This window comes from Engystomops pustulosus, chromosome 2 (assembly GCF_040894005.1).
Source record: "Engystomops pustulosus chromosome 2, aEngPut4.maternal, whole genome shotgun sequence".
NCBI lineage: Eukaryota > Metazoa > Chordata > Amphibia > Anura > Leptodactylidae > Engystomops > Engystomops pustulosus.
Genome location: NC_092412.1, coordinates 54,504,745 through 54,520,441, shown reverse-complemented (window position 1 = coordinate 54,520,441; position 15,697 = coordinate 54,504,745). Strand labels below are relative to the sequence as shown.

The window sequence follows — 15,697 nt, the reverse complement described above, 5'->3', positions numbered from 1 at the left end:
CTAATCAGCAAAATCCATCATGATAAACCAGGGCCACTTACTCATAGATCCAGGCACAGTGACTTTGGTAATCTTCTTATATTTGTTATCCATGACCTGCTTCCTTCTAAAGTCAAAAGCCCTTCCGTGATTCAGCTTCACAGGTTGCTACACTGTCTCCCAATCTGCTTGATGTAATCACATGGCAGCAATGGAAGTTTAAGCACATAATGGAAGGGGAGAAGTGCTCCTTGCACAGTGTGACACCCTGTAAAGCTGAAGCATGGAGGCCCTCTGGTAATAACCCCAGGAGCCCTTCAGGCTCATTGGCATAATTTTAAAAGTTGATTTTAAAAGGAAGATGGTCACACTGCCTTAATCTATAAGCGACCCTGGTTTATCATGATTGATCCTGATGGTAGATTTCCTTTAAAGGGATTTCTCACTACAATTGATGAAGAGTTTTGCTTTGCTATCATATTCTATTTAGCAAATTTCTCGACATGTAGAATGTAGCGCCTGTGCACAGGTTAGGTGATGAGTGTCTGATCATTAGGGGTTCAGCTATTAGGACCCCCACCGATCAGAACAGCAGGGTTTGCATGTGCCTCTGTATGGATGGAGCAGTACAGTGGTTGAGAATGTTCTCACTGTTGTCACTCTACTCACCTATATGAAATTACCAAAAAGCAGTAAAGTCCAGCATTTGGTTTTACCATTTTTGGACTTATCATGGAGCATTAGTGAGAATGTGCATCCATTTCCCATTTGCAGGGTAGAAGGGGGGTTCCAATTGTAATATCCCAGAATGTCAGCTCACCCAATCTTCCTCCTTGGTACTTGGCTGTCTTCTCTATTTGTGAAAGTTATATAAACAGCATATTACATCCAGGGATGTTCGGACATACCAATGCACTTCAACTCAATGGGGCACATTTATTTAGAAAATCAGAAACTGCACTAAAAGTGCTCTTTCCATGTATAATGCTGAGTGTGTCGATTCACTAAGATCCTGCGCCAGAAATCATGAATCTGTGGCTTCCCTGTACTGGCCCGACAGCGTTCCCCATCTTTTTTGTGGTGCATCTTTAACATAGAGCTTGCAACACAATTTGCAAGTTAAATACGGCGCTTGGTCCGAATCAGTCGCACCGACTGATGGCGCGCCCCCTAAATTGTGTTACATGGAGGCCAGTGCAGCTGCGTCACAAAAGGGTTGCATGTGACAATAGCAGCGCAGACACTTCTTAGATACCTGTGCAAGCCGTTTAGCCATGAAGAACATGTACAGTCCGACAAAAGTGCGGCACAAAGCCCTTAGTAAATGAGCCCCAATGAGTCTTAACCATGGTCCTAGACCGTTACCCGTCTGAAGGTGCTTCTGTTTTACTTAGAGCAGTAAGAACCCACCACTTACCACTGCATAGTTCTGCTACAATTCAGTTCAGGTTGTTCTCCACTGTAAAAAATGTTATCCCTATCTATCTGGAACCACTGATTCATACCGAATAGACGAATCAATGTTGCTACCATTACTTCTGGAAATTGGTATGTAACACAAATAAGTACCCATGGATAGGTGATAGGCTTAAAACTTAAAACTAAGACCCTCCATATAATAATTGTATGACAACTATGACAAATCCACTTCCCATAGGGATCATTCGCTTTCCCTGCTCCTTGAATGGCAAGATCAGGCTTGTCACATGGAGATGTAAGAACAGGTGCAGAATTATTGTAGAATATTGCCGATTTGCTGCTCTGAAGCGTGAAAAAATGGACTCTTTACAGACAGCGACGGTTGCAACATGAAAGATTGTAAGGACCAGCATTTTTAAAAATACGTCCTAGAAACCCATCTAAGAATGTTTAGAGGAGACTCTTGCTTGCATAACCTCTTCACACAAAACTGCGAATGATGTATGAAGAGGGATCACGGGCTGAGCCCGTGTCACTGATCACGGGTGTTAACCCTTTGATTGCAGGCTGCCTATATTCAGACTTTTGCGGCCACGCCCCCCCTTGTCGCACTGGATACGGCCGGCGGTGCGGACGTCGGGCAAAACTACACCAGGTCCGATCTAGCATAGTTTTGTGTAAAAGCTGGCGAACTAAAATTCTCCACCGGCCCCAGCGCCTCTCTACACACCCTTTACCCCAACATGGCTTGGAGGTGGTGTATTCGCTATTTTAAGAATTTGCCAGAAAACTGGCATAGAATGTGTGATAAATCTGCTCCTTGAGCCTCTTCTTCACTGATGGGACAATATAACCGATGTGACTACATAGCATTGGATTTTCCTTGTTCTATGGGTTATTTTTATTGTTTTCGTTTGTCAATGATTTTCGTGTCTGAGGACCAAATACGCAGTATAAATAGTATTTAACCCTTTTTCTGAGGTCCCGAGACACGAAAGCCTGTACCATTAGACTGACCTTTCACCCTACCCCCCCTCCTTGTCTCTGGTAACCAACTCTCTTGTTGGATTCATAATTTTATTGTACTGCGCCCACACTGCTCTGCTACAGAATTCTACTGCATGTGACTGCACCCTCAGGGCGGAGGTTTCACATTGGCCTTTTTTTTCACTGAACCCATTTGGGCTTATGGACACATACAGATTGATTCTTTTCCTGGCTTCAGTGATTTGTCACTGATGTCTTACTGACCCATTCTATCCAATGGGCTTTTTCACACTGATCAGTGGTTAATTTGGAACCTGTTCTGTTTGTGTTAACATTGGATCAGTGGAAAAAAACTGTAGTGTGTAAAAGCCCATTGGTAAGAATGGTTCAGTACAGAATCAGTGAAAAATCACTGAAGCCGGGAAGAGAAAACCAATCTGTATGGGTCCATAAGCCAAAATGGGTTCAGTAAATATTCACTGATGTGAAAAAAACGCCAATGTGAAACCACCCTCCTGAGGTGCACTCTTGGTCCATTTTTAAATGCACTGAAAACGCATAGGATTTTGCATGTTTACCATGCACTTGGCTGGTTTAAATGCATTTTTCTTCATTTCTAGAACTGTTAGTGGCTGTGAAAATGTTAATACAGAAATAAATAAAAACCGATTCAAATCAGCCATAAGCACACAAACGTATGCCTTTTCAGTGTGTTTAAAAATGAACACTCACTCATAGATCCAGGAACTGTGGTAATCTTTTTAGATTTGATATCCATTACCTCCTTCCTTCTAGTATCACCTTTTACAATTAAGCTAATGAACCTGAAGGGCTCTGGGGGGTGTTAACCCCTTAAGGACGCAGGGTTTTTTCACTCATTTCTCGATCTCCACCTTCAAAAATCCATAACTTTTTCATTTTTACGTGTACAGACCTGTGTGAGGGCTTATTTTGTGCGTAACAAATTTTACTTTCCTGTAATGTTATTTATTTTAACATGCCGTGTACTGTAATGTGGAAAAATTGAAAAAAAAAACGTCACGTTCTCGTGGGCTCAGTTTTTAAGACTTTCACTCTTCGCTCCAAATAACACGCCTACTTTATTCTTTGGTTCGGTGCGATCGCGGTGATACCAAATTTATCTAGGTTTTATTGTGTTTTAATACATTTTCAAAAATTAAACGAATGTGTACAAAAAAGAAAAAAAATTTTTTGCCATTTTCTGAAGCTAATAACTTTTTCATATATTTTATTAATTTTTTTTATTTTTTAAACTTTTTTTTTCACAAATTCTTAGACCATCTAGGGTACATTAACCCTAGATGGTCAGATCGCTGCTACCATATACTGCAATACTTCTGTATTGCAATATATGGCACTTTTGCACATGATTCATTATAATGAGCCACTGGCTAATTGTAACGAATCTGCAGAAGCCATTAAGCCTCGGGTCAAACGAAGACCCAAGGCTACCATGGCAACCGTCTTTTAAATGCCGCCGGCGACTTTGCCGGCGACAATGAAAGGGTTAATAGCCGCGATCGGTGCAAGCACCGACCGCGGTTATTAGCGGTGGGGGTTTGCTGCAATATGCAACAACCCCCACCTCTGTATGAAGAGGTCTCAGCCCGTGAGCCCTCTTCATACATTTCCTATACCTCTGCGCCGTAGAGCTACGGCGCAGAGCGTTAAGGGGTTAACAGAGGCTTCCGTGCTGTAGCTTCACAAGTTGTTACACTCTGTAGGAATACATCTTTCTCTCCCACCTGATACTGTGCACCTGCACAGTGTAACAGCACAGTGGGTCAGTGGTTAGCACTTCTGCCTTGCAGCACTAGGGTCCTGGGTTCAAGGCCCATCCAGGTCAACATCTGCAGAGTTTGTATGTTCTCTCCGTGTTTGCGTGGGTTTCCTCCGGGTCCTCCTGTTTCCTCCCACAGTCCAAAACATACTGGTAGGTTGATTAGATTGTGAGCCCCATGGGGACAGGGATTGATTTGGCAAGGTCTGTGCAGCGCTGCGTAATCTGTAGGCGCTATATAAATAAACAAATTATTAATATTATAACACCCTGTGAAGCTGCACCATGGAGGTACTCTGGTAACATCTCCAGAGCCCTGATTGGCATAATTTTAATAGTTGATTGTAGAAGGAAGGAGGCCATGGATAACAAATAATAAGATTACCACAGTTACTGTGCTTGGATCTGAGGTATCTGAAAAACTTTAGTTTAATTCTTATAGGTTGGACTTGTCTTTTTCCAGCCTTATATACAATGATCATGGTAGATGTCACACAGTATAAGCGCACACAATACTGCTCCATGCAGGCATAACACGTCCCTGCTGCATGTAACATACCATACACACACAGGACTCTGCTACATGCAGTGACGCAGCCAGTGTACAGCACACACAGGACTCTGCTACATGCAGTGACGCAGCCAGTGTACAGCACACACAGGACCCTGCTACATGCAGTGACGCAGCCAGTGTACAGGACACACACAGCTCTGCTATATGCAGTGACGCAGCCAGTGTACAGGACACACACAGCTCTGCTACATGCAGTGACGCAGCCAGTGTACAGGACACACACAGCTCTGCTACATGCAGTGACACAGCCAGTGTACAGGACACACACAGGACCCTGCTACATGCAGTGACGCAGCCAGTGTACAGGACACATACAGCTCTGCTACATGCAGTGACGCAGCCAGTGTACAGGACACACACAGGACCCTGCTACATGCAGTGACGCAGCCAGTGTACAGGACACACACAGCTCTGCTACATGCAGTGACGCAGCCAGTGTACAGGACACACACAGCTCTGCTACATGCAGTGACGCAGCCAGTGTACAGGACACACACAGCTCTGCTACATGCAGTGACTGTTACAGTCCTGCTGCATGCACACGCAACCAATGTACAGGACACACACAGCTCTGCTGCTCCTCCCTGCACCTGTGACACCACTATTCTCCTCACTTCCTCCTCAGCCGCCGCCTCCTTCCGTAACAACACCCGCCCAAAACTCGACTCCTCCCCTTCATGTGACTGGTCACGTGCCCGTGACATCATCTAAGGTCCTGTAGCCTTCTAGGATCCAGCGTCTACCTGAGGTAAATACCCTGTGAGTCGCCAGCGGTATATTTTCTGTAGTGAGCGCGCAGTGTGCGGTTCTGTAGTGTGTGTGTGAACAGTCCGTGTACTGCTGCGGGGTTATTACGCGACACGACTTCATTAATGGCAGCTGTTTGCTTTCTAGTGTTTGGCCGTGATGCATTGTGGGAGGAGGGTTACACCGGAGGGGATTGGGTTAACAGGAAGCGCATAGAGGAAAGGGGCGGAGTGGTCCTTGTCACGTGACTGGAGAGGCCGCGCCCCTTCTACTTGTAGTGGCCGTGCGGCGGTACTGCAGCCTGAGCTCCTGAGCGCTGCATGGGACTCACAAAAAATTGATATAAATTAAATTCGCCCCCACCTACCTAAACACATCCGGTATCCCCTGTGTACCAAAATATAAACATAACTACCATACATGGTGTCATAACAGGAAAAAAAAATCAGAAAACCATTTCACCACCCATAAAAATTGTTATAAAAAAGTTCCTAAATTAGTATCAATGAATAAAAATCAGCTCGTCCTACAAAAAACGACCCCTTACACAGCGCTGTACCACCCAAGTATGAAAAATAGTATTGGGCATCGGAAATCGTGGAGACAGAATTTTTTTTTTTTAAGGGAAATCTGTCATCAAAATCCATCCTGATAAACCAGGTACATTACTCATAGACCCAGGCACTGTGACTGTGGTAATCTTCTTATATGTGTTACCCTTGGCCTCCTTCCTAATAAAATAAAGTTTGCTAATTATTTTAATGAGCCTGAGAGGCTCTAGGAGGTGTGTTCAGAGCCCCTCTATGCTGCAGATTCACTGGCTGCTACAGTGAGCAGAACATGTCACACCTATCCCTGCTCTCTGCCTGTGTAATCTAGAAGCAGCAGGGGGAGACCTCTGCTCATTGTAACAGTCAGTGAAAAGACATCACAGAGGGGCTCTGAAAACACCCACCAGAGCCCTTCAGGCTCATTAGTATAATTTTAAAAGTTGATGTTAGAAGGAATCCATGGATAACACATATAAGAAGATACCACAGTCACGGTGCTTGGATCTATGAGTAAGTGTCCCTGGTTTATCATGAAGGATTTGTAAGAAAGAAAAAAAATGGAAAGCGGTTTATTATGATGGATTTTGATATTCTTTAAGTTCTTTAAACAAAAGCATAGACATGTGTTATCACTGTGACTGACCCAAACAATAACGGGGATATATAAAGTATACCAAAAACTAAAACCATGTAACTGTGTTATTTTGATAATTCCACCTGACTTGGATTTGGATGGGACCTTTTACAGTCCAGAACTTTCTAATCCATCAGTATGGTTTCATACACATGACCAGGACCCCATAGGAACCTGTGCGTCTGCCTCTGCATGGCGGAAAAATGTAGGACACGTCACAGGTCACGCTGCAGGGAGTCACAGGGTGCTCACCTTACTTCACCGTGACTTGGTGCCATAGACATCTATGGGGGCCGTGATCTGGCCACCAATTTTGCAGCCAGAACACAGCCCCCATTACAGTCGTGTCCATGAGGCCTTAAAGGGAACTTCATGACGAAACATGATTGTACAAAGCAGGCAAGTATTTGTTTTTCGCTGGATAGGGGTAAGATCTGACTGATGGGACCCCCAACAGTTGTACAACCACAGTGAGGAACCATACTAGTCTAACACATATCAGTGCTAAATGTATTTCTTAAGAGATCGCATTATAGAAGGTCAGTGTCCTGTGACATCCACAGTCTAGAATAAAGCGTCCGGTTTGATCCTCAAATTTTATATGTACTGTAACCTACATTTTAATTCTGCATAGTTATCTAAAGGGAAGGGGCAGTATGGTGGCGCAGTGGCTACAGCCTTGCAGCGCTGGGGTCTTGGGTTAAAGTTCCATCCAGGTCAACATCTACAAAGAGTTTGTATGTTCTCCGGGTCCTCCGGTTTCCTCCCACACTTCAAGACATACTGGTAAGTTGATTAGATTGTGAGCCCCATTGGGGACAGGGACTGATTTGGCAAGTTCTGTGCAGCGCTGCGTAATCTGTGTGCGCTATATATTATTATCATAATCTGTTACCACTGTTTACCTACCCGAACTAACTGCTGCATGGGACTATGCCCACACATGCCACCTATTATCCAAATAAATATGTAAATGAGGCTGAAGTGCTTTGGAAAAACACCCCAGGACACCTGCTTCACATCTTCACATTTTGCTGGACCCTGAAATGACATAGCTAAAGAAGGAAAGAGGAGAGAATGTGCTGGAAGTGTAGCAGGGGGCTTTGTTATTCCCGTGGAGACAGAGCCCTGAGGTGCCCCCCCCCCCCCTGCTCTGTCAGCACTCCTCCCCTTCCACTGTGTGCTGCCGCTACAAGATTACAGCAGGTAGTGAGTGGAAAGACGTGCTTCTGCACAGTGTAACAGCCTTTAAAGCTGCAACACAGGGGTTGTACTGACGCCCCCAGGGCCCTTCTGGCTTATTAACATAATTGTAAAAGTTGATTTTAAAAGGAAGGAGGCCATGGATAACAAATAAAAGAAGATTACCACAGTTACAGCGCCTGGATCTATGATTTGGGACACTAATAACATTTTAATACCTGTAGCACACAGCCACATTCACTTTAATGGCCAATACGGTCATTCATTAGAATAGCCGTGTTACCCACCATACCGTGTGCTTAGATGATAGGACATGTCCTATCTTTGGACAGATCTACGGGGCAGACACCTGACTTCCTATGGAGAAGGGAGGGGCGAGGAGCACGCATCACTTCCCTCCTGTACCCGGCTGTATACTACGCCCAGGAACGGCTCAGCTGAACTAGGGGCCTAATTGTCCCTGGTTTCTCATGATTGATTTTGATATTAGATTTCCTTTAAAAATGGAAGTCTGGAAAGACTGGTTGGCAATCCTTGTGGATCTATTTATGGCCATATTTATTGCAATTTATTTAAACTATGGTCATTTTCAGGGAGAAAAATAATTTTGATATATGACTGGAGGGGCTTAAAAAAACAATTAACTATGTATACTCACCACCTCCACTGCTCGCTTTCTCCAGCGGCGACACCCATCACTTTCGGCCTCTGTTTGTTTATGGAGGCCTGTGCTGCTGTCCCAACCACTGTCATCCTGGAGGAGGTGAGTATAAGTAGTTTGTTATTTTATAAGCTACTCTAGTCAAAAAAAAAAAGAGGGACTGATCTGGCAAGCTTTGTGCAGCGCTGTATAATCTGTATGCGCTATATATAAAGGAATGGCAAGACACAGAAAGGCAGATGTATATGGGTGAAAAAAAATATCAAATTTTATTAGAGAATATGTGAATCTTAAAAACAATTAAAAACCCTGTAAGAAAGGGTAGCAAAGCAGACATACTCCCCAGCATGGCAGAATTCATTATATAGTACTGAAAGCACAAGTATAAAAATAGTGCAAATGTATACAAATACGGTAACTACTGAGTGGAATAAGATATGTGACAAACAAGGACATTCAAATAAATAATAGCAGCCTTATGAAGATAAGGCAATCACAATCATGCCCAATAGTGTAAACAATATACTCAATGAATAAATAGTATTACCGTACAGAGAGTGAAGAGCTGGGGAGAGCAGGGAGGCCTCTATTGGGCATGATTGTGATTGCCTTATCTTCATAAGGCTGCTATTATTTATTTGAATGTCCTTGTTTGTCACATATCTTATTCCACTCAGTAGTTACCGTATTTGTATACATTTGCACTATTTTTATACTTGTGCTTTCAGTACTATATAATGAATTCTGCCATGCTGGGGAGTATGTCTGCTTTGCTACCCTTTCTTACAGGGTTTTTAATTGTTTTTAAGATTCACATATTCTCTAATAAAATTTGATATTTTTTTTCACCCATATACATCTGCCTTTCTGTGTCTTGCCATTTATGTTGTTCTCAGATGTGGGTTATTTATTACTTGGCCATACACTGCCCCAATTCTATACATATCATATATAAAGGAATTATTATTATTATTATTATTATTATTATTAAAGGCAGCAGCTCTGGAGAAGAAGGAAGGATGGCCGCTCCGCCCCAGTCTAATGCATGTACTGACCAATATATGGAGAATCCTGCTAATGGCTTCCTACAAGCAGAATTAGAGCTGAACTTGAGGCTTGGAAACCTGCGCTTTCAGGACCCGGTAAAGTATGTGTATAACCCTCTGCTGTACGCCTGGGATCCCCATGAGAAGTACGTCCGGACTTACTGTCAGTCGAGAAAGGAAGTGCTTTTCTTAGGAATGAACCCTGGACCATTCGGCATGGCTCAGACAGGGGTAAGATCTTCACAAAACAATTAATTTGTGCCAAGGGGGATGAATTAATTCTTTTTTTTTTTTTTACCTTTAATTGCGTTGGTGCCATATTAACCTGCATAAAATTGCTCAATTAGAGGCGTCTTCAGCATTTTGCACCACATTAACTTATCGCTGATACAGACACTTGTTCATCCATTTCTTCCTGGTCATAAATCTGTCAAGGTTTACTTCATGATGACTATACCTGCCATATACCAGGTCTGCCAACGTCGTCCCACTCGCTCCTATCCACAGCTCTATAAATACCAGGAGTGACACGCAGACTGATGCTCCCAAAAAAAAAAAGAGAGCAAGAAATCTGATAATGGCAGATGGAGAGACTGACTGGGAGTGGGAGGAATGACACTATATGAAAAGGTCAGACAGTCTTGCTGGCTGCGATAATTGGTTACACCTCTCTGCCCCATTCCTTTATTAAGCGGTGTGATAATTTTGAGATCATGCCAAACTGCGTCATACCTCAGCGCAGGGAAAGAATTATGTGGCTACGACTTTATGGAAATTGTTAGCCCAAATAGGAACAAGTGGATTCATACAATTACCCTGATTCCATATATTATTTTAGGATATGTGTGTCTTATTTTTCATGCCATAAACCTAAGAACAAAAAAGTTTTTAATGATTTTTTTTAGGTTTGACCATATATTTAGTACTGGATAAAGTGGAACGCATACCATCAGATCGTACCTCTTACATATGTCTAATTTAACACACATTAAGGTACAGGCAGTCCCCGGGTTACGTACAAGATAGGGTCTGGAGGTTTGTTCTTAAGTTGAATTTGTATGTAAGTCGAAACTGTATATTTTATAATTGTATATCCAGAAAAAAAAATGTTTGGCCCCAGTGACAATTGGAGTTTAAACATTTTTTGCTGTAATGGTCCCAACGATGATCAATAAAGCTTCATTACAGACACCTTACAGCTGATCATTGCAATCTAGGACTATAGTAAAGCATTCAGAGAACTTCACCAGAGGTCAGAGGGGTCTGTCTGTAACTATGGGTTGTCTGTAAGTCGGGTGTCCTTAAGTAGGGGACCGCCTGTATTCAGTATTCAAATTGCATTTAAAACTAAAGTCATTTCTGGTAATTGACAACTCTATTTCTCATGATTGAGATTATATGGGGTCTTATAAGAAAGGCAACTATCTTTGGAAAATTAGGATTTTCAACTTCTCTTTCATTGAGGTGAAAAAAGCTGCTTGTTTTGTGCCACCTATTGTATAGGTCAAAAACTTTAAATCCCTTCACCACTGGCATGCGGCTATATACGTCCTATTTGCACATGCCCTTTTCAGAAAGGACCTTTATAGACGTCATGACAGTGTCCAACTTCAAGCTGCTATATATCCTGAACCCTGGCACCTAGAAACACAAACACATGAGAATCTTCTCTTTAATATGGCATATGGATTGTGTATGGATGCTTCACAGAACCAAAGATATCCACCCTTAAAGTTGTACCATAAAATTTCGATTTTTATGTACAGCTTTCTATTTCCGATTGTAACTTTAAGAGTGAATATTCTCGGTTCTGGAGACTCTCCTATTTAAAATGACACCATAATTGTGTTTCTATGTGCCAGGATTCAGGAGATACAGGCAGTCCCCAGGTTACATACAAGATGGGTTCTGTAGGTTTGTTCTTAAGTTGAGTTTGTATGTAAGTCGGAACTGTATACTTTATTATTGTAACCCCAGTCAAAATTTATAAATTTTTAATAAATCTTAATTACAGACACCTTTCATAACTGTTATACTAGTGTATTGTAGCCTAGAACTAAAGTAAGGAAATGACTAAAATCCAGAGGTCCGTTTGTAACTAGGGGTCGTATGTAAGTCAGGTGTTCTTAATTAGGGGACCGCCTGTATAGGCGTTTGAAGTGTGCCCCCTCCAGCTGAAGGCAGAATGGAGAAGAAGTTGCAGGAGACTTTCACCTTCACTTTGCAGAAGTACATGCACCCTCTGCATCTGTAGCTGAACCTGGAGAAAGGAGGATGGAAAAATGCTGTACATATTTTGTTAAAAGTTACTACCGGTACTTAAAAAAAAAAAATTGGAAAAATAACAAAAAGCTTATTTTTCACATGTAATATGTAATTAATAAAAGTATTCTATCAAGTTAAAGTCTCACATGTCATGAAACAAAATAAAAATTGTTACGATATGTAAATCTTTTCCAGGATTATTGGCATTTAAAGAGGCGCATGGCAGACCTGGACATTCAGGCATAAAAAACCATTGGTCATAAAAGGGTTAATGGGAACCTGTCACCAGATTTGACCCTATTAAACTACTAGCCCCTCAGGTCTGGTATGAAATGTCCTATATAGAATTCCCAATTTAATGTGAAATCTCTAACTATTACCTATTATAAAAATCTTCTCCAAAGTCATGTAAAAATTAGCAGAGAAGAGTCATATTTTGGTTGATATTTTGGAGGCTGAAAGAGAAACATCAATTCAGATGCCCCTATCTTGGTCTCTGTAGTACATAAAACATGATTTTGATGTCCAATTCAATCAATCTTATCACTCAGATTAACATCAGTTTCATGAGTTACAGAACCAAAGATATTTCTTTAGCTGCCTTGATCTCGGGTTTTGTGGATCTAAAAGATGAGTTTCTTTAACCCCTTCGTGACTGAGGTTCATTGGTACCTGAATTTTTGCAGTTGTGCTCTGCACCTCTTCAAACGATGATATCTTTTATACCGCTTTATATGTCCTAACACTTTTTAACGACATATGAGGCTTTTAATCAATAGAATGATTTTATTGATAACACTTTTATTTAAAGAATTAACAGACAAATAATTAAAAATGTGAAACAATAAGCTTTGTAATCATTATTCAAATATTTTTTTTATTAAGCTGTAAAATTGTGTAAACCATTTTCCGGGTTCAGAGTCAGAGGATGCATGTTCTCCAGCAGCTGACAGGCTGGAGAATGGGCCGCATGGTTCTAGGTACTAAGGATCCCAAGATAGGGGCATCTAGATTGATATTCCCCCTCCAGCTTTCAAAAGTGACTTATCTCTGGCAAAAAGTGACTCTTCTCCACTTATTTCATGTGATTTTGGAGGTGATTTTTTTTTCGTAAGTGGCAAGATTTTACATAAGGAATTCTATAAAGGATATTGGTAGTTTACTGCAGTAAAATCTGACAGCAGTGTCCCTTTAAGCCTTGAAAACATAATGCCTCCAAAACGTATGTCTCCAAACATAGGTTAAAAAGACGTCCAAAAATGGATGGGAATTTTTTTTCCCTCTTATCAGTACAGAACAGGGTACTGGTTGGGTTTGATGTAAGTCTAGAATAGGGGTGTTTACACTCACTTTACCTGGGGCCACATCAGCCTCGTTGTTGCCCCAGAAAGGGCGGAATGTCATTTTATTTTTGTATAAATGCATCTACATTATACAGTGCTGCCATTATACAGTGCTGCCATTACAATGAGAAATTTCTAAGCACCCACTAAGCTGGAAGATTGTAAAATGACCAGAGACACCGGCATGGCTAGGAAGTGCCCATACAATAGTAACACTGTTTCCACACAGTAGACAGTAGTCACAGTGTCCCAAAAGATAACCAGTAGCCCTGTTCCCCACCATACGGTAGCCAGTAGTCATGGTGCCCCCCACACAGTAGCTAGCAGTCACAGTGCCCCCACCCAGTAGCTAGCAGTCACAGTGCCCCCACCCAGTGGCTAGCAGTCACAGTGTCCCAAACAGTAGCGAATAGTCGTAGTGCCCCCCACACAGTAGCCAGTATTTATGGTGCACCTACACAGTAGCCAGTAGTCGCGGTGCCCCCACTTAGTAGCTAGTAGTCACAGTGTCCCAAATGGTAGCTGGTAGTCAAGGTGCCCCCACACTGTAACCAGTAATCAGGGTGCCCCCACACGGTAGTTAGTGTAGTCACAGTGCCCCCACACGGTAGTCAGTAGTCATGGTGCCCCCACACTGTAACCAGTAGTCAGGGTGCCCCCACACAGTAGTTAGTGTAGTCACAGTGCCCCCGCACTGTAACCAGTAGTCAGGGTGCCCCCACACTGTAACCAGTAGTCAGGGTGCCCCCACACGGTAGTTAGTGTAGTCACAGTGCCCCCACACTGTAACCAGTAGTCAGGGTGCCCCCACACTGTAACCAGTAGTCAGGGTGCCCCCACACTGTAACCAGTAGTGAGGGTTCCCGCTCACTGTAACCAGTAGTGAGGGTGCCCCCACACTGTAACAAGTAGTCAGGTAGCCCCCACACGGTAGTTAGTAGTCAGGGTGCCCCCACACGGTAGTCAGTAGTCATGGTGCCCCCAGACTGTAGGCAGTAGTCACGATGCACCCACTCGGAAGCTGGTAGTCAGGGTGCCCCCACACTGCAGCCAGTAGTCATGGTAATAATAATTAATTATATTTAATTAGATATAGTTATTTATATAGTGCACACAGATTACACAGCGTTGCACAGAGCTTGGTGCCCCCACATGGAAGCCAGCCTTGGTCCCCTCACAGGACAGCTAGTAGTTACGGTGCTCCTGCAACCCCCTGCCCCCTCTCCTGATGTATGTTTTGCTGTGGTACCACTCCCCTGTTGCTGCAGCCGTCTTCTTCTTTGCCCCTGTGTGTGGCGGCTGTACAGGTTGGTTCTGAAGTGAGTATGGAGGCGCCATAGCCCCTATTCTCCTCTTCTGACTAGTGCAGAATACAGGCAGGGACAACGGGCCAGGTAACACAAGGCCGCGGGCCAGAATTGATCCAACGGCCCTGTGTTTCACACCCATGGTCTAGAGTGTATTACTTGTGGAGTTGATAAAGAAAACCATCCATAAAGCTGCATGGAAAGAAAAAGTGATTGATGATGGATATGGGTTGGACATTCCTCACAGAATATCTTTTGACACCTCTAAATACAATTTATTTTATTAGGTGCCATTTGGCGAAGTTAAACATGTGCGAGACTGGCTTCAGATTGTCGGAAAAGTCTGTAAACCAGAAGTTGAACACCCGAAAAGACCTATACGTGGCTTTGATTGTCCCAACAGTGAGGTGAGTGGCGCCCGATTCTGGAGTTTTTTCAAGTCCATCTGCGGCCAACCTGAAACTTTCTTCAAGCACTGCTTTGTACACAACCACTGCCCGCTCATATTCATGAATCAATCCGGCAAGAATCTCACGCCAACGGACCTTCCTAAGGAACAGAGGGAATCGCTCCTCGATATTTGTGACGAAGCCTTATGTCAAGTTGTCAAGGCACTTGGGGTCAAAATGGTGATCGGGGTTGGTAGGTTTTCGGAACAACGAGCAAAGAAAGCTTTGTCCAGAGAGGGGATAGAGGTGACTGTGAAAAATATCATGCATCCCTCTCCTAGGAACCCGCAAGCCAACAAAGGATGGGACAGCGTGGTGAGGACACAGCTCCAAGAATTAGGAGTATGGCCGCTACTGACAGCGTAACAGGACCAGGGATTATTCCTTTCCTAAAACACTACATTCATTCTAGTTGTTTACATGTAGCTAAGATCAAATCATGTATGTAATATCTTGTATGTTTTTGTACTGTGGTGTCTTTGGTGTATGTAAAATAGAAATGGATTTTAATCTTCTCTCAATTGTTCCTAATTGAAGCAGACGTGACTCCCGAGGTGCTGCTGCGGCTCAGCGCTGCCGAGTGACTCTGGAACTTAACAAAGAACAGATGGAGGGTTCATTGCGTTACCTCTTCTCGTGTGACCTTCACACTCCACGTAAAGCTAAAGCTCCCCATGCCCGAGAATCACACCTGCACTTTTATGAAGGTGATTCAATGGATCTTTTAGATG

The 15,697-nt window shown here is 43.0% G+C and overlaps 1 protein-coding gene and 1 long non-coding RNA gene across 4 annotated transcripts in view; one reads left to right on the top strand and one right to left on the bottom strand.

Annotated features, from left to right (window-relative positions):
• The window catches only part of LOC140117699 (uncharacterized), a 154,183-nt gene extending 148,533 nt beyond the window's left edge, over window positions 1-5,650 (bottom strand). The window contains exon 1 of one of the 2 annotated variants that reach the window (XR_011853066.1): window positions 5,375-5,650. This is a non-coding gene — a long non-coding RNA (uncharacterized lncRNA). Of the gene's footprint in view, window positions 1-5,350 lie in introns of both variants that reach the window. The other variant, XR_011853065.1, reaches the window with a different exon arrangement.
• On the top strand, window positions 5,360-15,486 carry SMUG1 (single-strand-selective monofunctional uracil-DNA glycosylase 1). 2 transcript variants are annotated; one of them, XM_072134655.1, is made up of 3 exons: window positions 5,360-5,508; window positions 9,550-9,833; window positions 14,805-15,485. In XM_072134655.1, the coding sequence occupies exons 2-3, from the start codon at window positions 9,576-9,578 to the stop codon at window positions 15,330-15,332; spliced, it is 786 nt and encodes a 261-aa protein (XP_071990756.1). In that variant the 5' UTR covers window positions 5,360-5,508; window positions 9,550-9,575; the 3' UTR covers window positions 15,333-15,485. The 2 variants fall into 2 exon arrangements, with proteins under 2 accessions (XP_071990756.1, XP_071990757.1); XM_072134656.1 differs by lacking the exon at window positions 5,360-5,508 and adding an exon at window positions 8,638-8,658 and having other exon boundaries at window positions 14,805-15,486.
• Window positions 15,487-15,697: the final 211 nt, after the last annotated feature.

Excerpts from the sequence above, each read along its gene's own strand:
- SMUG1 (XM_072134656.1), top strand. The coding sequence starts at position 9,576 with ATGGCCGCTCCGCCCCAGTCTAATGCATGTACTGACCAATATATGGAG. Across the intron at positions 9,834-14,804 it reads TCGGCATGGCTCAGACAGGG|GTGCCATTTGGCGAAGTTAA; the intron begins GTAAGATCTTCA and ends TTATTTTATTAG.